The sequence below is a fragment of the Vipera berus genome, assembly GCF_964194415.1.
Source record: "Vipera berus genome assembly, chromosome: 13".
Classification (NCBI taxonomy): domain Eukaryota; kingdom Metazoa; phylum Chordata; class Lepidosauria; order Squamata; family Viperidae; genus Vipera; species Vipera berus.
The window spans coordinates 7,522,449-7,547,309 of NC_138216.1; the positions used below are offsets into that span (position 1 = coordinate 7,522,449).

General features: G+C 43.8%; 2 protein-coding genes across 7 annotated transcripts; one reads left to right on the forward strand and one right to left on the reverse strand.

Annotated features, from left to right (window-relative positions):
* Positions 1-22: 22 nt before the first annotated feature.
* On the reverse strand, positions 23-11,343 carry SPSB3 (splA/ryanodine receptor domain and SOCS box containing 3). Of its 5 annotated transcripts, XR_014027785.1 has the most exons (8): positions 11,100-11,240; positions 7,160-7,308; positions 5,485-5,665; positions 4,546-4,733; positions 3,277-3,379; positions 2,225-2,350; positions 592-1,600; positions 27-423 (listed from the first exon to the last, which is right to left on the reverse strand). XR_014027785.1 is itself a non-coding variant. In XM_081338197.1 (7 exons), the coding sequence occupies exons 2-7, from the start codon at positions 7,286-7,288 to the stop codon at positions 1,209-1,211; spliced, it is 1,116 nt and encodes a 371-aa protein (XP_081194323.1). In that variant the 5' UTR covers positions 7,289-7,308; positions 11,236-11,343; the 3' UTR covers positions 23-1,208. The 5 variants fall into 5 exon arrangements, 4 of the variants coding, with proteins under 4 accessions (XP_081194323.1, XP_081194321.1, XP_081194322.1 ...); XM_081338197.1 differs by having other exon boundaries at positions 23-1,600; positions 5,485-5,662; positions 11,236-11,343; XM_081338195.1 differs by having other exon boundaries at positions 23-1,600; positions 11,236-11,343.
* Positions 11,344-11,811: 468 nt separating this feature from the next.
* NUBP2 (NUBP iron-sulfur cluster assembly factor 2, cytosolic) lies at positions 11,812-24,184 on the forward strand. Of its 2 annotated transcripts, none has more exons than XM_081338198.1 (7): positions 11,812-11,850; positions 18,732-18,850; positions 20,952-21,150; positions 21,252-21,406; positions 22,090-22,200; positions 22,968-23,037; positions 23,485-24,184. In XM_081338198.1, the coding sequence occupies exons 1-7, from the start codon at positions 11,832-11,834 to the stop codon at positions 23,628-23,630; spliced, it is 819 nt and encodes a 272-aa protein (XP_081194324.1). In that variant the 5' UTR covers positions 11,812-11,831; the 3' UTR covers positions 23,631-24,184. The 2 variants fall into 2 exon arrangements, with proteins under 2 accessions (XP_081194324.1, XP_081194325.1); XM_081338199.1 differs by lacking the exon at positions 11,812-11,850 and adding an exon at positions 11,904-11,920.
* Positions 24,185-24,861: the final 677 nt, after the last annotated feature.

Here is a 24,861-nt window from a genome sequence, read left to right on the forward strand (position 1 = left end):
TCAGTCTGTTATACTGCCAAATCACACAAGGGTTAAATTCAGAAATGAATACTAATCCATGGTTTATTACAAAATGATGTTGCTTTGTTCCCTTCATACACCTCCTTTCACAATGAACCACACTTTTGTCATTTGCACTACGCGCAGGAGAAACCGAAGGGAACGTAATTGCCCTTGTGCTTATCCACACATTAAAAAGGATCAAGAGAACCTTTTCTGGCTACACTCAACAGCCATAAGTAATCACTAGGGAAAGACCATTACAATACTGGCTTTTAAACTGCAAAATGCCCCGCCAGTACACATCGTTGCAGTCCGTTTTTAGGACAAAAAAATCGAAGAATGAATTGGAACATTTAAACTTACCTCCCCAGAAAATGCACGTGGGATGGAAATATCTCTAAATAAGCAGATTATGGCTGGCTGCGGAAGAGAAAATGCAGGATTCAAGATCCAAAAGAAAGTGGGAGGGGGGGGGGACGGACGGACGGACAACATCCACAGCTGACGTTCGTTCACATCATTCCAACTACTAGCCTGGCATTGTTTGACTCCCAATAATTAAGAATTAGGGAACCTGGTTAGAATTACCTTAGATGAGAGGACAGTAAAGTTGATGGACTAGCCTCCCATTGCGGGATCAAAGTCTGTATATATTTTAATTCATCTGGGTATAGTTCAATACAAGAGAGGTAATAAGACATGCAAAGCAAGTTGGAAGAGTTGCAGGGCTCACGAGACCCCTTACGCTGCTCAAAGGTAACATTCTCTTCTGGATGCCATCAAGTGCCAAAGCACCTGCAATGGAGGACGACCAGTGGGCTCTGGAAAGGCTGCTTTGCTCCTCTGCTCCGAAACTCGGGAGCCATCTACTGCAAATTCACCTAGCCCACGTGGTGGCTTCCTTTTGCTTCAGGAAAGGTTGCTTATCGATAAGACTGGGCTGCCAAAAGCCGGACTTCCGAACAACCTGTCCCAGGAATCTTGGCAAAGCAGAGTTGATGACCCGCTGGCTACGTGGCCGAATAAAGCTGTGGGAATTGCTTTGTCTCTTCATGGTAGATTGAAACAGGCTTTAGTGTTCAAATAGGATACAGTCGGGAAGGTTAAAACGTCACTTGGTAACACTGGGGGGGGGCGTAGAATAGCTCATCCTTCATGACAACACGGTCTTTCGAAGATGGGGGGGGAGAGAGAGGGTGCCAAAATTAAGTCCTCCACCTGCATCTCTTCCGATGACGCGCCTTGGCGTCTGAGCCGCAAGAGCTGTCTGAATCGCTTCCCGAGGAGGTAGAGGAGGAAGGGGAGGAGGAGGAAGAGGAGGAGGAGGAGGAGGAGGAAGAGGACTGGAGCGAGCCACAGTTCATGCTCAACACCCAGCCCAATCTGTTGTGCAAAATCTGCTTGAGTCCCGGAGGGAGGGGGAGAACCTCGAGCGTGTCCACGTAGTCAGGAAGCAGCTGGCGGAGACGGTAACAGCAGAGGTACTGCAAGGAGGTGGGGGTAGCACAGGAGCGGATGATCTTCATGCTACTTTTGGCCGCCGTCGAACACACCATGGGGTACACTCTCTTGTTCTGGAGCTTGGTGGCAGCCACACCTGAGTCAAAAACGTCAAGCAAGGGGGTCCCGGGTTAACACGCGGACGTGGAATGGAATGGGGAGGAAAAAGAGAAGACGACACGGAGACTATCGGGGGGGTGGGGGGTTTGTAAAGTGGCACTTCCTTTATTCCTTGGCGTTTCTACGATGGGATCTTCCACTGTAGGACACTGGATTCTGTTGTCCCTTTTCTCTGGGCCCAATTCATGAAAAGTGGCCAGGCAGAGTTTTTATAGTTCTCCTAGGAAATTGTAGGAGTGCGGCGTCTGAGCAGCTGACTTATAAATTCAACCATTTTGCACGTGTGCAAAATCTTATTGGCTTTATCTCCAGCAGAGACACCTTCCCTCAACCAATTTATTCAACTGATTTTACTGTATGATTATTCTCTTCTAGTTTACTCTACATTATGCTGTGCCAGGTTAGTTTTCAACAGGTAAATATTTAGATGGTCCTTTCCAGGTAGCTGTACCTCAAGATGCTATCATCTTTCCCCTATTAAAATTAACAGTCTGTGATTCTGGAATGGAAACCAATCAGCTGACTTTTTTAAAACCCTCTCATAAATTTTAATCTCTACATTTCCCACATTTAGAAGTACATCTGGCCTCTTCCACCTTACCTATACATTTCCTGTTTTTGAAAAAGGTTAAAGTTCCGTGCCATGTGTCCAGATGCACCCCAATGATGGAGCCCTGTCCAAATCTTGTCGAAAAATTGTTCCGTTCCCCCTTGTGCTGGAGGAGTCCTGCAGAGAAAGGGACATTTGCAATTATAACCTTGTAGGTTTCTAATTTCTGCAAAGGTAAAAAGGACCGTATAGAATTCATCTAACTCTGTCTAAGAGAGTTTGTAATGCAAGTAGCAAAACAATATTCTCACCAGATAGTTGAATTATCCGCTTACCTAAACTCCTTAGCCAAGTCTATGGTCTTCTAAAACAATCCATTTCAACAGTTTTTATTAATGTTTCACCAAAATACGTTTCCACCAAAATGTTTAGCCATTGATCTATTTCCTAGACCAGAGGTCCCCAATCCCCGGTCCATGGACCAGTACCAGACCGTGGCATGCCAGCAACTGGTCCACACAAACAAGCAAAGCCCCATGTGTGAGATGCAGGCAACACACAAAACCACACACTCTCTGGTGCGTGGAAAAACCTCTCTCCACGGAACAGGTCCCTGGTGCCCAAAAGGTTGGGACCTCTGTCCTAGACCCACAAAGAACAAGCCTGCTATGATTTCTACGTGACGGCTTCTCAGATATTTAAAAACACATTTCCTAAATATAAGCTGAACGTTTGGTAAAGTGTCCAGTTCTCTAAATAATTTGGATATTTTTTTTCTCTTCTAGTCCCGGGGCCTAGAATGCTTCCTCAAATGTTTGTAAAATTACATGCTTTCAGGGTCTCAAACCCCAAATCAGTTTTGAGATTGCCATCACTTTTTTTAGAAATCATTCTCTGATAGAGAGGAACAAACTTTCTCTGTACGTGTCGGAAAATGCTAACATTCACTAAAGAATATTTCCAAATCAATTATTACAAAGGGACAGTTGCACCCACACACCATCTCAGGGAAAAACAGTTCTTATATTCAGGCATAAGCTGCAAAAATTCACATGTAAATTACAAATCTAGATATAAATAAATGAAACCTTTGCTCCTATTACCCGTATAGGAAAGACCCCAGCTGTCTTCATCTTTTCCCAACAGGCTACAGAATGTGTGACGGAATTTATCCAGGTTTACATCTGATGTTCCAATTCCCACCATCTAAGGGGGCATGGGATGGAAGAAGAAACACAAAAGTCATCGTTAGCCAGAGTCAAACATAAGTAGCCCTTACTTAATAACCATTCATTCAGTGACCGCTCAAAAGACAGCACTAAATGAGGAGTTAGAGCCATGGCGCATCCTTATGAGTCACCTGATCATTAATTTGGGTGTTTGGCACTTGGGACACAATTACAACAGTCACAGGAGCCCAAGGTCCTGTGATCACTATTTCTGTCTTTCACAGCTGATTTCCAAGCAGCAATGTCAATGGGAAAGCCAGAAGGAAGTCACAAGTAAGTCACGTGACATCATAATTAATGTCCCATGGTGATTCACCCTCATGACTTCACCTGGAACTGACAAACTGTTATTGTAAGTTTGGCACGGTCATTGTATTATTTGGCATGCCACACGAGCCGTTTCTGGAGGTTTAAAAATCACAATCTATGGCTACGTACGTGCCTCATAGGAAGGAGGTTTACTTAAGTCATTTAGTCCAGTACTGTTGTGTTCTAAGACATATTTACAATCTCTTTCTTTAGCTAGAAATGTCAGATCTTTCATGTACTGAGAAGGCTCTATTCAATTATTCTCCTCCCACAACACTCTCATATACAGAAAGCAGACACTATATGGAAAAACTGTGAAGACTCTAGGTGAGACTGTCACAAGAACAACAGCCTGAATGTTACTGTATATACTGTGTGCACAGTCCATGTGCACATAAGCGGTTTCCTCACGAAAACTACCAGTTCTCACAAATGCAGCAGAATTACCTCCTACCAGTAAAAACCAGTCCCTGCCCTTCTCCTATACTGGCACCATTTCAGTGCTATCTGGCGCTTATGCCAGCAAGACAGTGGCCTTGTTGATACTTGACCGTCCTCTGTGAAATCTGACTGCATTTTTTTTAAAAAAAAAGAAAAGAAAAGAAAAATTGGATACAAACCTTTCGGAGCTGGAAGAGCAAAATAGATCTTAAAAAAACAAAACAAAAATTAAAGACAACCAATACTGCTACTACTACTAGCCATAATGTACTGGATGTAAATGCTAACCAACTCCCGGTGACAGAAACCATTGAAATGTAATTACTGAGGAATCTTATTGGATTTTTAAAAAAAACGGTTACAGTGCCTATTTTCAGGTATTATCCAACATACCATGTCAGTGCCATAGACAGGTGAGGTCATCTTGATTTCCCAGAAGTGTTGGCCCTCTGCTAGCTCCTTGTTCCCCCGGATGGCAGCAGTACCACAACTGTAATCCATGTGGAAATTGACCTTACGATTGTCACAGGTCAAAAGAGTATTTGCCGATTTGTTCAATTCATCCCATACCCAGTCAAAATCTTTGAAGAGAAAGACATGGAGATAAAAGCGATGTGAATGGGGAACAACCTCAGATCATTTCGCCTCAAGTTATGTCAGTTCTCCCTTTAGCTGAAGAATAACATAGTTCAGTGTTTTTCAAACGGAGCCACTTTAAAGAATTCCCCCAGGATTCTCCCACCCATCTTAAAAAGTGGCCAACTTTGAAAAACGCTGATTTAGTTGCTAAAGCTAGAACTATAGTCCTGAATATTCCACAGTACGTATTGTAGCAAAAACTGGAGATTTCCATTCCCTGCCCAAAATCTTCCCCTGTGCATTTGTGTCTCTTTCAGAATATATACTCGTACACCTATAGCTCAGCTGAGACAGAAATGATCAACAAGAGAAGGAATAAAGCAGACGTGTCAAACACAAGGCCCGGGGGCCGGATCCGGCCCGCGAAGTGGTTCCATGTGGCCCGCAAAGCCATCCTGGAAACAGTGAGGGAAGAGCCCCCACTGCCTTGGCCCTGGCCCAGAGACCCTCCTTCCGCCAGAGACCCTCAGATCTGTCCCCACTCCTGCCCAGGCCCCCATAGGCACCCTTGATGCCAACGATGTAGGGCTGGCCACGCCCACCCAGCAGGCCATACGCACTGTAGCCACGCCCACCCAGTAGGCCACACCCACCCTGGCCACACCCACCCGGCCCCCTGAGGGCAACCGCCATGCTGATGCGGCCCTCCATGAAGTTGAGTTTGACACCCCTGGAACAAAGGATCTTTCTCACAATCATCTTCTTCTCCACACTGGCAATCTTTCATCCGATGAGCCATGTGGAAGTTAGAGCAATATGGAGTTTCGTTCTGGTTCTCACAGTTGCAGTACGACTCTCCTGTCACAGGTATGGCTGTGGGTATGGGAGGCAACTGGGAAGGAAATTCGGACTCTGAATCGGAGTTGCTGTGCTGCTAGAGAAAGAAAAAAGAACGGTTACCTTTCCCTCTTATTCTAAGGCAGAGGTCTCCCAACTTGGCCCCTTTGATGACTTGTGGACTTCGACTCCCAGAATTCCTCAGCCAGGCATGCTGGCTGAGGAATTCTGGGAATTGAAGTCCACAAGCAAGGGTCTTTGTTCAAACTTGGCCCTTTGATGACTTGTGGACTTCAACTCCCAGAATTCCTCAGCCAGGCACACTAGTTGAGGAATTCTGGGACCTGAAGTCCACAAGTTATCAAAGGGCCACGTCTGAAGACCCCTGTTCTAAGAAAACATTTAGCAACAACAGGTGTCCCTGGGAAAGGTTTAAGGTTTATGTGCTCTGGATGTCACGTAGCCCTATGCTTATGTCCTAAAGTCCACGTCTTTAATTTTTAAACAATCTTTCTGACTAGGGTCAAACTAAATCCTGCCAAACTCCAGGTAATTGGCCTTAATGAACTCCAGGATTAAGCATGGAGTTAATTACAACATAAATATTTGATTCTATGCAGACTGGGCTAGAGAACTGTTGAATACACAAAAGATTGAATGTTTGATAACCAAGCATATAAAACAATCATAGCACTAGGTATTGCTTATAACGATTTTTAAAAATAGGGTTTAACCATTGTTACCTTTTCTAAGCTAAAGAAAAAAGTAGAAGATAATGCTTCCCACGTTATTTTTTCCAGGACAACTGTTAGAGCACCAGACAAACATTTCACTCAAGCTGTCCTTGTATTAGTTATGTTACGGCATAATTCTATAAAAAAAAGTTGACTTTATGCCTGATCATTTATTCTATCAGCAAGAACAACTTGTTTCCTTCCATGGCTTGTATAAATTTAAAGCTTTTTCCATTAAAAAAAACTCTCATTGTTTATTTAAAAGGAAGAAGCCACAAATCCCAGTTAGGATGGTTTTGTTAACAAGCCATAAAAGGACCTTCCTGTTCTAGTTAGCTGCTTCCATTGTTTAAAAAAAGGTAAAAAGTAACCAAGGGGGTGGGGAAGAACACCAAAACCAGCAATTTAGTATCTCAGGTAAGAAGTAGGTACAGATTTACTTTACCTGGTAGCATAAAACATTAAACTTTTTTAGGTTTGATTCAATTCCAACCTAGTTATCAACTGAGGCTATGCAGAGATCCATATTCAAAAGAAAATGTGATTTAAAGCAAAAGAAGTGGCATATTTGTCCGGGCTCACATAGCTGAAACACGAGTCCAAAAACCTGTGTGTTGAAGTTAACATATCCCTGGCAAGCACTACATGTGCACTGTACATGCCTTCGAAGCACTGTGCACGGTCTCTGAATTCAGTTCCTTGGATCAATGTCCACTATGTCAGAATTTACAACCATTTTTCAATGCAGAGAAGACCACATGACAGTGCATGCTTGAAAATCTACGAGCATCTCACGAAAGCGTCCGAGGGGAGATTATATCTGAGGCAGTCTCGCAAGAAAACAAATGGTACTTCACCTGCCCATCAGTGTCAGATGACCAGCCACGCGTTCCAGAAGCCGTTGTTAAAGTCCGTGTATCTGATTCTCGGCGTACCCCACTCAGAACATAGCGCCAAGCTCTGCTATTGCGTATGCGTCGTGCCATGGCCTCTTTGGAGAGGTAATCTGGAAGGCATAGCAAGATTTTACCCACAATGCCCTCTTCAAATTAATCATTTCAACGTACATTTTTTTTCCTCTTCAGACAAACATTACGCATTAAGGTATATTCTGTGCCAAGAGAAAGACATAGTAAGCTATATACATAGACCAGAGGTGGCGAACCTATGGCACGCATGACAGAGGCCTCTCTGTGGGCACACGCGCTGTCGCCCCAGCCCCGCCTCCCCCCGTGGTCCTTCCTCACCAGCAGCCTCCTGGATGAGTGTCACCCCAGGGTGCAACCCACGTGGAGCAGCGCAGCCAAGAACATGGTAGCTGGGCAGCGGGAACAAGACTCCGCCCTCACACCCCATTGCGCACAGATGATGCTGCAGGGTGCGGGCGGAAGGGCATGGCTGCTATGGCGCTGCAGGGCCACCTGGGCAATCTGCAGTGGGGTGTGGAGGCGGTGGGTAGCCCTTCTGGCGGGTGGGGGCGTTTTTGGGGCACTCAGTTTCTCAAAGGTTCGTCATCACTGCCCTAGACTTTGAGGAACATGCACTCCACCACAAAAAGGCATAGGAAATATGACAGTAAATCATCTTTGGCCAAGACAAATGAGATCAAAACCAAAGCAGAACAGAACAAAGGCTAGAATACTGCTTTTGTTTCCAAACAGGTTTGAAATAGCCCACAGTGTTTCAAGTCAATTCTCAAGATTTTTTTTTCCTTCCAACAATTCTTCTTCACTAGAAGACAAGCCATCAGTTATACAAAAGCAGGAAATGAGACGGCTGTTCTTAAATAAGTTGGGCTGAAGTACTTATTAAGGACATTGGATCAATCACTGATTTCAGTCACTCTTTGTTTAGTAAGCAGGGAAATGACCATGTGCGTTTCCTGCATATGGATAATATCCAGCTTATTACAATGTTCTCCCGTTTATTTCCGAGTTCAATCAATCCAACACAAAAATTTCAAAGCAATTTATGAATCTTTTTTTTTCTAATCTCAGTCCATAGTAGTAGGGATATGGGTCAGGAGGTAACAGCTACCATTCCCGGAGGGTGTAAAAAATGCTCCCATAACTTACCCATTTTTACATGTTTTCTAGGACTCCTCACTTCCAGCCAATTCACAATGATTAGCAGAGAGAGACTTAAACATTACTTGAGCTAATCAGTACTCAATACTTAATGCTCCCAGATCTGCCTAACTCAAGCATCATATAATGAACAGCAAACTATAATGTGATTTTAAAGTGACTCAAATCAGTCATCCAATAAATTCTGCTAGACAACTCAACAACTGAGCTGCCCTGGGAGAAGATTACTGCAAGCAAATAGAGTGTATGTAAAAACAGTAGTTAAAAAAACTAGGGCGGGATAAGGTGCCCAAACAGAAAATGAGCTAAACGCAAACAACAAATGGCAATAAGTATACTAAAGCAAATTCAAAGCATCAATTGTCTAATATTTGAATCAGCTAGTTCCAAAGCTGCCTTTCACTGTAAGAAAACTTATATTATCAAAAGAAAAAAAATCTTGAATATGAATGGGGAAAGAAAAAGATATAAGAATGATTCTGATAATTCTAAAATTGATATTTCAGGCTATCTAGATTTATAATCTAGTCTAGCTAGCATCTCTTCAGAATGTCAAAAAATAGTGATCAACCTTAGTCAAGACAGCAAAATGTCTCCGTCCTAACACAAGGTTTAGCATCACAGAACAAACAAAATATTTTAGATATGGACAGTTTTCCTCTTAAGTATTTCAAAACAGAAAAAAAATGCCTTAGTATCTTTTTTTTTAGTATCTCACCCTTCCTTTAGGAACTCAACAGGAGTGCATACCACTCCTTCCTCCATTTTTTCCCCATGATAATGTGGGTGATAAGCCGGGTGAGTGTCTTTCAGAGCTTCTGTGTTTTGGAGCTGAACAGATGTACAGCATATTTCCTTTGATAAGCACATTTGCATTTCGGGAACCATGAACAATGACTTCCATATGCAAACAAATGCAAAAGAATGGACATCAGCCAGGCTTGAATATATTTGCTGCAAAAAAAACATAGTCACCACCAACTGTAAACAAAATTTCTGTTTGCAAAATATGGCCGTTTTGTTTATTTTAGTCCTCACTTGTTTCAAACCCAGGGGTAGAGAGCATCCTTGTAAACTGAAAGCAGAATATGAAATAGCTTTAACTGGGAAAATATGAAAACAAGAATCAAGCACATATCTAAGCACATATTCAACCCTGGAAGTTCTTAAGAAGGGACTGGACAACCATTTGTCTGCAATGGTATGAGGTTTCCTGCTTGAGCAGGGGGTTGGACTAGAAGACCTCCAAGGTCCCTTCCAACTCTTTTATTCTGTTGTTCTATTTCCAAAGAAAATATTCAACTCAAACTACCAAAGAAGATAATCATACTCCATACCATCTCCAATCCCACATTTTCCAAAATCTTGGAAAGGAACATTGAGACTCAGAATCCTAACAGCCTTTTCCTCCCTCATTCCATACCAAGTCCACACTAAACTATCCATGAAAAAAAAATCATTTCCAAGGGGGGGGGACTTTGGGCTTCTGCGCTCAACTTTTTATTAAAATCCACACGCTCTGTTGAAGCAGGCTAATAAAGACCATCACATATAATAATAATAACAAACAACAAAACAACAATAACGATGACGGTGATGATGATGGAAGGGACCTTGGAGGTCATCTAGTCCAACACCTTGCCCAGGCAGGAAGAGTACAGAGAAGAGCAACAGAGATGATTAGGGGATTGGAGGCTAAACCATACAAGGAACGGTTGCTGGAATTGTGTATGTCTAGTTTAATGAAAAGAAGACATCACCCTGCCAACAAAAGTGTGTATAGTCAAGGCTACGGTCTTCCCCGTTGCAATTTATGGCAGTGAAAGTTCGACCATAAAAAAGGCTGAGCGCCAAAGAATGGAGGCCTTTGAACTATGGTGCTGGAGAAGACTCCTGCGAGTCCCTTGGACTGCAAGGCGATCAAACCGGTCAGTCCTAGAGGAGATCAACCCTGACTGCTCTTTAGAAGGCCAGATCCTGAAGCTGAAACTCAAATACTTTGGCCACCTAATGAGAAGGAAGGACTCACTGGAGAAGAGCCTAACGCTGGGAAAGGTTGAGAGCAAGAGAAGAAGGGGACGACAGAGAATGAGGTGGCTGGATGGAGTCACTGAAGCAGTAGGCGTGAGCTTAAAGGGTCTCCAGAAGATGGTGGAGGACAGGAAGGCCTGGAGGAACGTTGTCCATGGGGTCGCGATGGGTCGGACACGACTTCGTAGCCAACAACAAAAAAACCACAACCCGGCCTGTATACCCACATATATTCTACGACCCAGAGAAACCACCCCGTCTGGTTGGGATGGAAGAGCCGCATCCCATAAATAAAATCGCGGCGGCTGTCCGGAGAGAACGAGGCGCGGTAAGGAAGCCCAAGGAGAGAGAAGGCAGGCGGGAAAGCATCAAGCAGAGAGAAAGAGGAGAAAAAAACACGAGGCCAATTCAGGTCAGGAAAGATTGGCGGCTTCAGGAAGGGCGTCCTTCCCGCCCGACGGAACCGGCTTTAAGGGACGGGGCGAGGCGCGGGCCCTCGGGGGAGAGAAGGCGAGGCGCAGGCCGCCCTTTCTTCCCCCTTTGCGGGGACAGAAGCAGCATTGGACTCGGGGAAGCCATCCTTTACCCAGCATCCCTCGCGGGCATTTCCCAGCAAGCTTTGCGAAAGGTTCTTAACCGTCCGCGGGCGGAATATGGGTAGGCCGCAGGCCTCGTTTACCTCACAGAGGCTCGCCCGTCGGCCTCAGGAGAGTTCTTCCCGGGCTCCGGCCTTGCCTTTCCTTTCCGCCGGCGCCTCACCCGCCCCCAAATCCAGGCTACGCGGCCTCTCCCCTCCCTCCGCATCCGCCGCCTACCTGCGTCATCGCGCAGCCTTCGCCCCGCCCTTTCTCTCGCCAGGAAGGGGCGGAGCCGCCCGCTCGCTCTCCTCCCATTGGGCGCGTCCCTCGCGAGAGGCTCCCACGTTTCGCTTCCTGGGGGGGTGGCGGCGGTGTGCCTCAGTCTCGCTCCTCCCCCTCCGCCCCCCCGCGGAGGGAGAGAGAGAGAGAGAGAGAGAGAGACGCCCACCTCTCGGGCTCTCATTGGCTTTCCCAGCGGCGCGTGGGCGGCGGCTTCAGTGACGTCACCGCCGCCTTTCCTTTCCCCCCCCCCCTCAGCTGCCGAAAGTAAAGGAAGACAAGCGGCTTCTTCGGGTAATTAAAAAAAAAGCTGACTGGCTGAGGAGCGGGGAGGGGGGCGCGATTCGGTCCCGCCCACAGTGTCTCCTCCTCCTCCTCCTTCCAATCGCCTTTTGAGCCACGGGCTGGCGAATGAAATGAGAAGGCGGGAGAAGATGTCCGCGCTTGCCTTCCTATTGGTCTGAAAAGGGGGGGGTCATGCAGAGGAGACGCCCGATTGGACAAGAGTGGTGCCACTCTCGAGGGCAGCGCGAGGGGAGGCGAACGGGAGCAACATGGAGAAGGGGGAGGAGGGTGAGTCCGTGAGGGAAGGCGCCGCGTGAGGGGGGGGACGGGGGGGGCTTCACTGAGGGAAGCTCAACAGGTGAAGTTCTGCCCCCTCAGGGAGAAGCGCTTTCCCCGACGAATAGCGGCCTGCGGCTCCTCTGTCATCCTCCAATCTCGATGTGTGGGGAAACCTTCCGAGGATCCCCCGCCCGGCCCCTGGGATTCGGGGGACGGGGTCGCCGCACCTTCGGGAAGGGAGGTTTCCCTCTTCACACGACCAGCCTTGGGTCGGCCTCCCGAAGCCAACACGCGTGTCAGGCCTCGGTGGGGGAGGTTAGGTTGCGAAGCGGACTGGGATGGGCGGGGGTCGCCTGAGGAGAAAGAGGCTGTCCTGTATTTGTTTTTATTTTTTTAAACCCTTAAATGCATCTGTCATCTTTGCATCATCATCATCATCATCATTATTATTATTATTATTATCATTATTATCATTATTATTATTATTATTATTTTGTTATTGTTATTATTATTTTGTTGTTATTATTATTATTATTAATTATTATTATTTTGTTATTGTTATTATTGTTGTTATTATTATTTATTATTATTATTATTATTATTATTAATTATTATTATTGTTATTTTGTTATTGTTATTATTTTGCCCCCCATTATGATGGTGTTTAATATGGTTATAATTATTAGGAGTTTAATACCTTTGTTTATGTGGACCACCTAAAGCAAAGGGTCTTCCAGCTTGGCCCTTTGATGACTTGTGGACTTCAACTCCCAGAATTCCCTGGCACTAATAACGTTCCTTTTGCTTATGTGTACTCATTGTGACTTTGCATACTCTCTTGTAATCCCTTTCTCTGCAATCTCTCGGCTCTAGGGGGATAAAAGGGGGGGTGGGAAGGGCATGCCTGGCTGAGGAATTCTGGGAGTTGAAGTCAACAAGTCATCAAAGGGCCACGTGTGAAGACCCCTGACTTTAAAGGCTTTAGAGCAGAGCGGAAATGCTACAGATTGCAAGAGAATAAGTAAGTACAGTGAGTGCAAAATGTTTGTCGATCTTGGAAGCGCTAAGATGTGAAACAGTTGAAGTCCGTGACATTTTAAAGTTGCCAAAGTTAAGATTGAAAGATTTTGTTTTAAAAAAAACTTGGAACTTTAAAAACACTAAGTTGCCAAAGTTAAAAATATATTAGGACATTAAAAATATTGATACATTTAAAGCATAGGTAGTATTTTTTTTAAAAAATCCCATTTATATCCTGCCCTTCTCCGAAGACTCAAGGCAGCTTACAATTCAAAGCTTAGCAATAGCCTTCATTCTATGTATATGCCTGTTTATTAGGGCTTTCGCCCCCCCCAGCGGCATTATTACAAAGTCAGCTTAATTGCCCCCAACAATCTGGGTCCTCATTTTACCTACCTCGGAAGGATGGAAGGCTGAGTCAACCTTGAGCCTGGTGGGATGCGAACCTGCACTAATTGCAGGCAGCTGGTGTTACTTAAGGAGGCATTAGCCCACTGCTCCACCAAGGCTGGGGGTGGGGTGGAGGGATGTAGCACATTACTTCAACTCAGCCCTTGCATTTCGTTGAGTGTTACATATACGAACTCAGCTCATTGGACTTTCGCATTTGTTCCAGATTTAGACCTTTTTCTTTCTTTTTTGGGTTGCTGTGGTACACTTACACAATCGCTGCAATCAACTTGTCTGCCCTTCCTTCCCTATTAGCATTGTGCTAGTGTCACAATATCAAATTGTCTTTTTCAAGTCTCAGTATGAGATTACAACCAACCACATGGCTATCCAGTTGCACAGAGGTGACTGGCAGAAAATGGAATTGAAGTGGGAAGTTCACTTATATTTTTTTAAGTGGCTAGAACCTGTTCTGAACCCATTTGTAATACCTGTGGCATCTGCTTAAACCAAACATGAGATTTCTGGGATGTAAATCTGGTTAACCCAATATTTATTCTATCAGTGGGGTTAATTAATAATATGTCTTGGTTATATCCACAGTGGGAGTATACAAATAAAAGCCTTTTTTATAAGAGATGAAAATATTTTGCAGTTGCATCCTATAAAATACCATTAGAAAACAGTAAATTCTTAGGAGAAGCATCAGTAGAAATTACTGAGGTTTCTATTTCCTAAAGCAGGGATGCTTAACTTCTGACAGATTGCAAACTAATCAGGAAATTATTCATTGACAAGGTGATGTCACCAATAGGTGAATTAAAAATGAGAATGAGGCCTCTAGGAGGCAAACCACCACCATTCTTACTTTGAAACCAAAAAATACCCATTTTTTTAGCAGAGTTATAATATAATAAGTGACAAACAATAACACTCAGTGAAGCCAGGTTAGTCTGATCAGGTAACTTGCCTGATGTATTGGAATCTCTGGTCAGTGCTGCTAATGGCCAAATGACAAATTATATCTGGTCTCACAACTCAAACTAAATACTGTCATCACTTAAATCAATTATGTCCAACAATGACAGAGCGAATGTGAGTATATTTAATTAAATTGAAACCCATGTGATTAATTGGAGAGGAAACGGGAGAATCAGGAGAGAGACCAGATGGCGTCAGCATTTAAAGCACAGATGTCATGCATTTATTTCTGGATTTTAGTTTATAGCCTTAAGTTAATCAGCTGTCCCTGCAATAATTTGTTATCTATTTGAGATTTTCCTCATAGGACTGTATGGGAAGTAGGATTCATTAAGGCATAAAATAAACACAATTAAAATGCAGGCTTTTATTTATAATTATTCATTAGGCTCCACAGTTATATTCCACAGTTCATCCGCAAGTTACAAATATTCTCTATTAGTATTCATTATAACATTTCGTGTCCAATGTTTTGCCTAAACGTATACATTGTTTGGATATTTCATTTACCCATCAGTCTGGATGCGGTCCATCTGGATCTCCAGATTGCGCTAGTGATATTTGGCAACAAGTATCCAAATTTCAGCAATGGGATAATGGAGCATTTTTCTAGATGGTAATGCCCAATATTTGTATAGAAATATATAAATATATAACAAAAGAAGTCTGAAAAAAAAATTCTCCACTTCTCTGTAGTGATTCCACGACCCCGCTCTGTAAAAGTTGCCCAGTCTTTGAATAGCATACACAATTGACTAAATCTTTGAACTCAGATCAAAATGATAGGTCGGTGTGCTGTTCATGTATTAATACAGTAGTTCTTGACTTATGACCACAATAGGGACTGAAAAATGTGTGGTCATTAAGAGAGGCGTCATGTGATTGCTTCAATTTTATATCCTTTTCCCACGGTTGTTAAGCGAAAGCATCCCATGACCGTGACTTGCAACCTTCTGTCAACCTCCCCATTAACTTTGCTTACCAGAAGCCACTTGGGAAGGTCATAAATGGTGATCATATGAGGACGGGGAAGCTATGACGGTTGTAAGTCTGGGGATCAGTCATAACTTTTTTCAGCACCATTGTAACTTTGAACATTCATTAAACCAACGATCGTAAATCGGGGACGTCCCATACTATCAGAGATGTCCTAGCTGACCTTTGCTGTCAAATATATTTCCATTCCCGACTTCTTGTTACCCTATTTGATATCAAATTCCAATCAAGGCATTGTCTTCGGATGACATCCATTTTAAAAGAGAATGGCAGCTGAACTTTTCTCCCAATAAATTTAGTAATAGAAAAAGAAAGGCAATTACCCCAACATTACCTTCTGTGGATTTTCTGATGAGTTCCGCCAATGTCATGGAAGGCTCCATTTCCAGGCAAACGTCCTGCCTTCCTGCTGAATATCTTTCTCCCCCACCAGGATTTCAGGAATCCTGTTTGCTAGTTTTCATTTTCTTCATACATTTTTGGGTGTTCAAAATTCTCTGTCCAGGAGACGGTTTCTTCCTCTTATAATGCAGCTGAGTAACTTATAATGATGTTCTTCAGCCTAGCTGTGTTAAATTGCAGGAAATTCCTGGGTGACTCAACATCTGCACACTTATTCACCTTTTCCTTCTCTTGAGTCCCTGATCACATACTAGACGTGTTTACCTCTTGGATGTCTTTATTATAAGACCCAGTGACTGAGAAGCCATGGAATTCTAATCAACATGTTGTCTTGGATCTTGGCTTCCACCAGTTATAGGAAGTGTTGCAAATATTAGTACCAATTACAGCTGTTAAATGAGAGCATTGTAAATATGGACAGCAGAGGAGTTAGGCATGCTTGTTCTATACTGTAAATTTATGAATCTTGATTTTTTAAACATGCCAGTGAAGACAGACATAATTAAATTACTTTCATTGAACGCTGAAATGCTATTCAGAAATTAAATCTAATGTACATATTCCAGACCAATAATGGGTGGTCTGGATCAAAATTAAATGATCTGAACTTGGTTCCTACTGAAATCAGTGAAGTAAGTTGCTTGTGACTTAATGACAAACAAAATCTAGACAGTTGAATTTGGATCCGAACCTAACATCTGGGTTTATTCTTGCTTAACCAGATCAGGCCTTGAGGCAGCATTCAACAAAATGGTTTTAGCCTTGATTAGTCTTGAATAATTTCATACATTCTGCAAACCCAATTTTTCTGGTGAGTTTATGATCCAGTCCTTTATACAGACTCTGAAAATGGGTTAATTCAATAACCCAGTTAAGCTTGTTGGCTATCCACTTGTGCTTAGAATTGTGAGGTTTTTATCTTTTTGCTTTGTTTTTTCTCTACCTAATCTGTTTATTATTTTTTAAGTTTTTCTGCTAATCTTGCTTTTAATTTATATAGAAGCAGGAAATATAGGGCAGGAATCATTTTAAGACAGTTGCTCTGTTCTCTGATCATATTCTCAGAACTTGATTTCATTTGTCCTTGGATGATATAGTCAAAACATGAAAGTCTGGGTGAAAATGTAGCCCGCCCAGAGAGCTTTTGGCTGATAAATCAGAGAAATAAATGTTTTCTGTTAGTTATGCAATCTCTCTTAATCTAAAAATTTACATTGTTTGATTGTTTTCCCAGTTTGATACAATCCAGATGCGCAGCTCTCTGAACTTCCTAGCCAACAAGGTCATGTGAATAGGAAATTCTGGGAACTGCACACCCAAATCTTGAAGTTGCCATGTAGGGTAAGGTTGTGTATTAACCTAATTGCTGGCTGACCTTTCCGTTGTTAGCCAACAATAAGGCTTCAGTTTATATTCAGAAGTATTCATTTAGGCTATGCAGCAATCCAGACTCAAAGAGGAAAAGGTGATTCAGAATATATGCATAAACTTAATATGACACCATCTCCTTGGAGAAGTTGCATCTTAAGATTTACAGAGAATGTCAGAAAAAAAGTGCATTCTTTTTTAAAAAATTTATTTTTTATTTTGCAGTATGCCCCCACCTATTAGACCAGCTTCCCAGTTTGGTGGTCTGCTGATGTATGACAGCTATTTATTTTTCATGCCGGAATGACAGGAATTGGTAGTCCACAGTGCACGTTTGATTCAGTTTCAGGAGGCTTGTTGTATAATTGCATTCGTGCCTCAGATTAAATCATAACTTGTCTTGTTTGGCTTTGACTTAGTACAGTGTATGATCCCACCCAATTGTGTTTTAAGTCAAACCACAGCTAACCACACAGGTTAGTGTGGAATAGGAATCCATTCTTGACTTCCCGTCACTTCTACAGCCACCTTTTTACAGTGGAGCTTTGTAATCCAGGGTCTTACTTCTGTAACAGTCTGGCTTGTTTGGGAAATATAAAAGTGGCCATATCTACTGTATTTCCGGCTGGTAAATATTGCCCTGTTGGACTTCTGGGAAAAGGGAAGGAGTTGCTTCCTGAATTATGGAAGTTCGTGTTTTAGGCATCATCGTCAACAGCCTTGGTGGAGCAGTGGGCTAATGCCTCCTTAAGGAACACCAGCTGCCTGCAGTTAGTGCAGGTTCGAGTCCCACCAGGCTCAAGGTTGACTCAGCCTTCCATCCTTCCCAGGTAGGTAAAATGAGGACCCAGATTGTTGGGGGCAATTAAGCTGACTTTGTAATAATGCCGCTTGGGGGTGTGTGTGAAAGCCCTAATAAGCAGGCATATACATAGAATGAAGGCTACTGCTAAGCTTGTAAGCCGCCCTGAGTCTTCGGAGAAGGGCAGGATATAAATGGGATTAAAATTAAAAAAAATAAACATCATCGGACTGCCCCAGACCTTCGCTCATTTCGCCGGGACCTTAAAACTTGGTTGTTTGATCTTGCTGGCCTGGACTGAGGGGGTTTTAATTTAATTTTAATTTTAATTTAATTTTAATTTGTTTAATTGTGGGCTAGTCTTAATTTAATTCTATTTTAAAGTGTACTTATTTGTATTGTTTTAACTCGCCCTGTAAACCGCCCTGAGTCCTTCGGGAATAGGGCGGTATATAAAATCAATCAATCAAATAAATAAATAAATAAATAAACAAGTATCCTAATGGCCCCAAAAGTGCAGTTATAAAGAACATTCTACAGCCCTTTCCACCCTGGAAACTTTTTGGTAGCTTTTGGTAGCTAAATCAACCGGGAGAGTCTCGTGCACTTATAGGGATAAATACATTTGTTCTTGATACGTTTCAAATGTTCAAACTCTTGACTGATTCTGCTTGAGCACAGTCCTGCTTCTTTTTTTAATTTGGCCTGCTTAAGGACCCAGACACTAGCTGATCACCTTGAATCAGGGCGTATTTTGCCCTGATTTGTCCTGATTTTGTAAGTTCAAGGAATTTACACGACGCCATTCGAGTCACCCTCAGAATTGGAAAGAAGGCTTGGGTTGTTGATTCTCCTCTACTCATTTTTCTTTTTCCTATTTGGTCAGACATCGCTTGAATTGTCTCTGCTTATTTTCTCTTGTTCCCAACAGAAAGAGGCAATTTGGCTGGGGTCCAGCACATAATCCTGGTGCTGTCGGGGAAAGGGGGTGTTGGAAAAAGCACCATCTCCACTGAACTGGCTTTGGCTTTCAAGCATGCTGGGAAAAAGGTATGTGCCACTTCGAGACAGTGCGGTACAAAACTTAGAGCTGCCTCCAGACACAGACTTTGCAGCTTCCAGATTTAGCCCAACTTCCTGAAAAATTCAGCCTTTTGGATTCCCTACGATTGTTTCTTTATTACAGTGATGATCATAATTCCACTCCCAGTTTTGCTCTCAATTTCCAGTGATTTGAGAGAAGCTCTTTTTTGGGGGGGGGTCAGAAAAAGAGAAATAAAGGGCCGCAGGTTTGTGCACCCCAGCCCTTTGTTGTAGGCCAGCGCTCTCCAAAGTTGACAATTTTGAACGCTTGGCAGACTACAGCTCCTAGAATTCCCCAGACAGCATGCCTGGCTGGGAATTCTGGGAGTTGGAAGTCCGCAGGTCTTAAAATTGCCAAGGTTGGACATCCCGATGTAGGTTATATTGCAAATCTGAGGTTTCTGGCTGAAACCCGGAAAATCAACAGCTTTGATAGGGCTGCACTTATTAGACCGACCATGGGATTTGATGCCAGTTTGCTTCCGTGTATTCTGCTAGGATTACCACCTCTGGCTGGATTGGGAAGCGGAAGGTTGCCAACATCCAATTTAGGAAGCTTTCTTTCCTGTTAGACTGAAGGCAGCTTAAGGAAGAGTCATTTATCTCTTGTAGAGTTATCTCCAACGCAGGGGTAGCTGTCTCAGGAATTGTGGGAGTTGAAGTCCATGAGTCATAAAAGAGCCGAGGTCGCCTACCTGACTCAGGAATTGTGGGAGTTGAAGTCCATGAGTCATAAAAGAGCCGAGGTCACCTACCTGACTCAGGAATTCTGGGAGTTGAAGTCCATGAGTCATAAAAGAGCCGAGGTTGCCTAGGCATGGTATTAATAGCGAGGCATTAAAGCTGCACTTGGGTCTTATTCCCCCCCTACCTATACCCCATTTTCAAGAGACATCTTGCTGAAATGAGTGGCATGGTTTCCTGCTGTTCTGAAGTGGGAAACATACAAAGCCTCTGTGATAGATTCGAAAATAGCCTGCCATCATTTAGAAAAAAAGGAATTGAACACTCCAGATCCCCGTAAAGAAGAACCCCTGCCTTGCCCATTGCAGTTATTATTTATTGAATTTGTATACCGCCCTATTCCCGTAGGACTCAGGGCGGTTTACAAGGCAGTTAAAACCACGAAATACAAAAATTAAAATCAGTTAAAACAATTAATTAAATTCAAGCCCCAAAAGTAAATCTAAAACCCAATTAAAATTAAAAAACCCCTCAGTCTGGGCCAAAGAGCTCGAAGAGCCAAGTTTTCAGGTCCCGGCGAAATGAGCGAAGGTCGTTAGAAATGTTAGCTACTAAGTAAGTACGGCCTCAGAAAGTTAGATGATCCGTGTCCAATGCAAGTCAAAGCACGGAGCAGAGGGATGTAGGGTGTCTTCTTGTGGGCTGTACTTGTTGGGATGGACGGCAGCTGGTCTAATACTGGAAGTTGTGTAGGTTTGCCAGCTATTGTATAGAGGAGGAAAAAAGGTAAACATTGTGTCAGGAGATCTGTGAAATGCAAGAGGTATCCACGATAAGATTATTTGCTCTACCTTTTGAGCTTTGCATAGACAGTGTGTACCTTTTGACCCAACGGTTTCACAGCTCCCACTCTAGCCGTCTGAGAGTAGCCTGATAATGTCATTGTTTAGTCTTCTGCCTTGCCTGCTCCTGTGCGCATTTTCCAAACGAAGACCACTCTAGATGCCAAGATGTCCTTTGCAGTCGGTTGATTGACTTGGTTTCTGGAGTTTTAGAAGACCGTTCCTTGTTTTCTCTTCATTTCCTAGGAAAGCAAAGGGAAGTTGAGATCATGTAAACTGTAGTGTTCACAGGGAACTACAGTTTCACATGATCTCAGCTTCCGTCGTATCTGTGGAATTGCAGGATTTTAATGTAAATAACACGGGCAGTGTCTGGCAAGAGTGCCCACCTTTGGAAAGATTCAGCAGTTTCCTGTACTATTGTTAAACCTTGCAGACCACCAACAGTGCCTGAACTATAGATTGGAGGACATTATTACTCCAGGCAAAAGCCTTGTGAGATCTTTCTTTCCAAAAAAAAAACCCCTGCTTGTTTTTTCTAGGTCGGGATCCTGGATGTGGACCTTTGTGGCCCCAGCATCCCTCGCATGCTGAATGTGCAGGACCGAGACGTCCACCAATGCGACAGCGGCTGGGTGCCGGTCTTCGTTGACCAGGACAAAAGCATTGCTCTGATGTCTATAGGCTTCCTTCTGGAGAAGCCAGATGACGCTGTGGTGTGGAGAGGACCAAAGAAAAACGGTACGGAATGATGCTTCCGCTGCCCCCCCCCTGCAAAAGTATGGAAACGTGTCTCTCGTATCCTGGTCAGTGATCCTCGTTTGCATGTTGTACCTTTACAGCTTTAATAAAGCAATTCGTCGCCGACGTTACCTGGGGAGAACTTGACTTCTTGATTGTGGACACGCCCCCTGGGACGTCCGACGAGCACATCTCCACAGTGGAATCCCTTCGGCCTTTTAAACCTCTTGGGGCAGTTTTGGTGACCACGCCCCAGGTACGGGAACGACTGGCTTCGGACATCCCGCTGAGTCAGCTCACCAGGATCCTGCAGGATCCAGGAAAACAAAATGGAACCCTTTTATCTCAGCAGCATCCCAAAGTTCACTCCCCAAATCTCGACGTTCTGCATTTTGCACCCGTCTCGCTAAGAACAAGAGATGATTCCCCCCCCCACTTCGGTATTTTTTTTCCAACGCAACTGCTGGAGCAGCATAAGGGGTTTCGAGGCAGGGGTCTGAAAGTCCTGAAATCAGCCAGACGCCTTGTTGGAGTGGGGGGGGTCAGCCTTTCGTGCTAAACTCTGCACAAAGTAATGAACCGTGGTTAGCCAGGTTTAACCAGCTGGCCCGAATCAAATCCAAATGAAAGAAAACTTAAATGCAGGCTGAGAAGCCAGCAGTTATCTGGGAGATCTTGGATGAACGTGATCCCGAATGCTACCTCCCTCGCCTGTCCAGTGACACACAGGGCTTCTGGGATGGCTGGATCTATCTGCCATTCCACGGTGCTTACATGAAGGTCTGGCAAAGCTCCCTGTCCGGAGAGCTTCCCCTTCCAAGATGACCTTTTAGCAGGCATGTCCCAGGGCAGCTGCAAAGGGTGGCTGGCGAATGATCGTTTCTGTTTTGAAGCTTTTTTTTTTCTTTCCCCTTCACTGAGTTCCTTTTCTTCCTGTAGGAAGTGGCAGTGGGAGACGTAAGGCGAGAACTGACCTTCTGCAAGAAAACCGGCCTGCGTGTCCTCGGGATTGTGGAGAACATGAGCGGCTTTGTCTGTCCCCATTGCTCGGTGAGGATTGGGTGCCTAGTTTGGATCGTGGTTCTGATATTGACGCCAGGGGCGGCTCTAAGGATTTCTAAACCTGGGGCCAGGTTCAGAAGGGAAGATAGAATTGCTTCCAATGGTGCTTGGGTCTAGTTAATTGCTTTCCCGCACCTTAACCAGACTGAATTACATGTAGCTTCTTTTAATCTTGGGCAGTTTTTTTGCCTAGAGATGTGAAGATCTGGGGGGGGGAAATCCGAAAATCTGAGCTTCCACCCAACAGGTCTTTGTGGTTTTCTTGGCAAGATTTTGGAAGTGACTTGCCCTTGCCTCCTCTTTCCAAACTCAAGAAAGAGAGAGTGAGTGAGTGGCTCAATATCACCCAGCTGGTTCTGTGCTTAAGGGGGATTAGAATTCATGTCTCCTGGCTTCTCGCTTGATACCTTAACCCCCCCCCCCAGACTCTCCTTTTAAAAGCAGCACGAGCTGAAAAGTGACTTGCAGTTGTATTTGGATGGCTGCAAATGATGGGGATCCTTGGCTTAAACTTAAGTTGTACTAGAGCAGAGCCATCTCTCAGTTACAATTGCTGGGAAACTTTGAGGAAGCATCTGCTGGGTGCTTTGGTGGCAGACAGGGATGGATCCAGCTGCCTTTAGCAGCAGCAGCTCTCTTCTTGCATTTAGGAAAAGAAGGCCATAACTGTATGGATAGGTGTAAAATGACGTTCTTCTTACAGATACAGCCTTTGTCGTCACCTGCCTTTGTAACCAAGTTTTGTATCCTTCCAGGAATGCACAAATATTTTTTCCAAAGGAGGTGGGCAGGAACTGGCCAAACATGCAGGCGTCCCATTCCTGGGTGAGTATTTTCTCAATGAATATTAACACGTAACTAGCTAGTAACTGGCAGACACAACTGTGCAAACTCCACTCTCCCAAGGGTGTCTCAGTGGAGAACAATCCTTTTCAACCTCATATTGTCCAATTGCTAAATTTCTCCTAGAATTACAGCTGGGAGAATAGAGATTTCAAGGGCCAATTTGTCTATTTGCATGTAACTTGCACGCTAATATATTAACGTGGTGTGTTTGGTTTTACCTTAGCAAGTTGCATGGACGTAGTCATTGTGGCTTATTACTTAACGTACTTTGCAAACCCTGCCAGTTGTGACTTCTTCTAGAAACCCTACTTAAGGCCAACCCTAACTTAGCATAATATCCAAACCAGGTCAGTGATAAAACAGGAGATGTAGACAAGACAACCAGGGCATCCGAAATGAAAAAGTGACATATTCTCCTTTCGACAGGCTGTGTCCCTCTGGATCCACAACTTACACAAAGTTTGGAAGAAGGCAGAGACTTTCTTCAGCAATTCCCCAAGAGTTTAGCCTTCTCGGCATTAACAGATATTGCCCAGCATCTTTTGGCTGAGGCCTCCGCCTGTAGCTCCTGAGCAACGAAGAGTGGAGTTCCTAATGGCTAACGTCTTCTTTTTTGCTCGAGCAGAAGGGAACGAATCTGATCAGGAAATGGGAGCACGTCTCTGGAGAGCAACACACTTTCAGAAGTAGACTTCACCGGAGCAAATCCTGATCCCTCAAATTAGTGCATTGGTGCATTCTTCCCCTGGCAAACGAGTGACCCACTATGTGCTTTGGAGTGATCTATCCTGCAGTTAATTTTGTCAGTCCTTAAATTATTTCAATTTCACCCATGAAGAACCTGATCCAACGCAGTACTGTTTTATGAGAAAACAGCCTTATTCAGACACATGTTTCTGACAGAGACAGACAGACACAGAGAGAGAAAAAACTGTGGGTCCTAACATTCTGGATCTCATCCTCTATCACAGTGCATTGAAGCCTTTTAAATCAGTGCACCTCAATCAGTGAAACTCAAAAGTCAGCATTCTCTATTGCTGTGCCGAACCGATCATGACTCAGGATATTTTTTTTTTAATATTTTTTTTAGTAACCGAATTGTCTATTAAATTGTTTCCAACTGCAATCAAGGCTTGTGCACGTGTATTCTACTTTATATATATGTACATACAGCAGTAAGTTCAGCTTGTGTAACAGGAGGGCTTCCCTTAGGTACTAATTTACAAAACCACAACAGCCTGATTTCCTTGCACAGGAATTAATCAAGAAATGCAGTGTGGGGATTCCTTAAAAGGTTTACTTAGCTTTCGTCTCTATTTTAAGCATCTCGCTTCCACATTCTGCCCATTTCTGTTGTGCTGCTGTTTGTCTCTTACAAAACAGAGATAAAAGTATGATGTACATCCAGGAAGACATACTGCTGTAAACGTGTCCCGTGACATAGAAGCTTTAATTTTCACCAAAAAGTCCTGAAATGTTTTCATTGTCTAGTTTCTGTGATAGCAAAAGGGGGGGAAATCCCTATTATTTCCTTTTAATTTTCACCCGGATGAAAGCAATTGCTAGAAAGGAACTGAGGTATTAGGGCTCCAAGAGGACAAGGAAGAATGACCCATGAGCGGTGAGGACACAGGAGAAACTCTAGGAAAAAATAGAAACGCTGGTAAAGACCAAGTACTAGAAGGGAGACTTGGGATTCAGAACTTAACTGAGTACACGATCTTCTGTTTTTCCCCAACCTCTACACGTTTCTAATTGTAATTTCTATCCACGGTCTTTGTGGCTAGGCACGTAGGGATTGCT

Coding starts and splice junctions, on each gene's coding strand:
- NUBP2 (XM_081338198.1), top strand. Junction 21,151..21,251: donor GAGAGGACCAAAGAAAAACG/GTACGGAATGAT, acceptor GTACCTTTACAG/CTTTAATAAAGCAATTCGTC. Junction 23,038..23,484: donor TGCAGGCGTCCCATTCCTGG/GTGAGTATTTTC, acceptor TCCTTTCGACAG/GCTGTGTCCCTCTGGATCCA.
- SPSB3 (XM_081338195.1), bottom strand. CDS start 7,288: ATGGCACGACGCATACGCAATAGCAGAGCTTGGCGCTATGTTCTGAGT. Junction 4,734..5,484: donor GTGTGGAGAAGAAGATGATT/GTGAGAAAGATC, acceptor TTCTCTTCAAAG/ATTTTGACTGGGTATGGGAT. Junction 1,601..2,224: donor CAAAAACAGGAAATGTATAG/GTAAGGTGGAAG, acceptor TTTTTGACTCAG/GTGTGGCTGCCACCAAGCTC.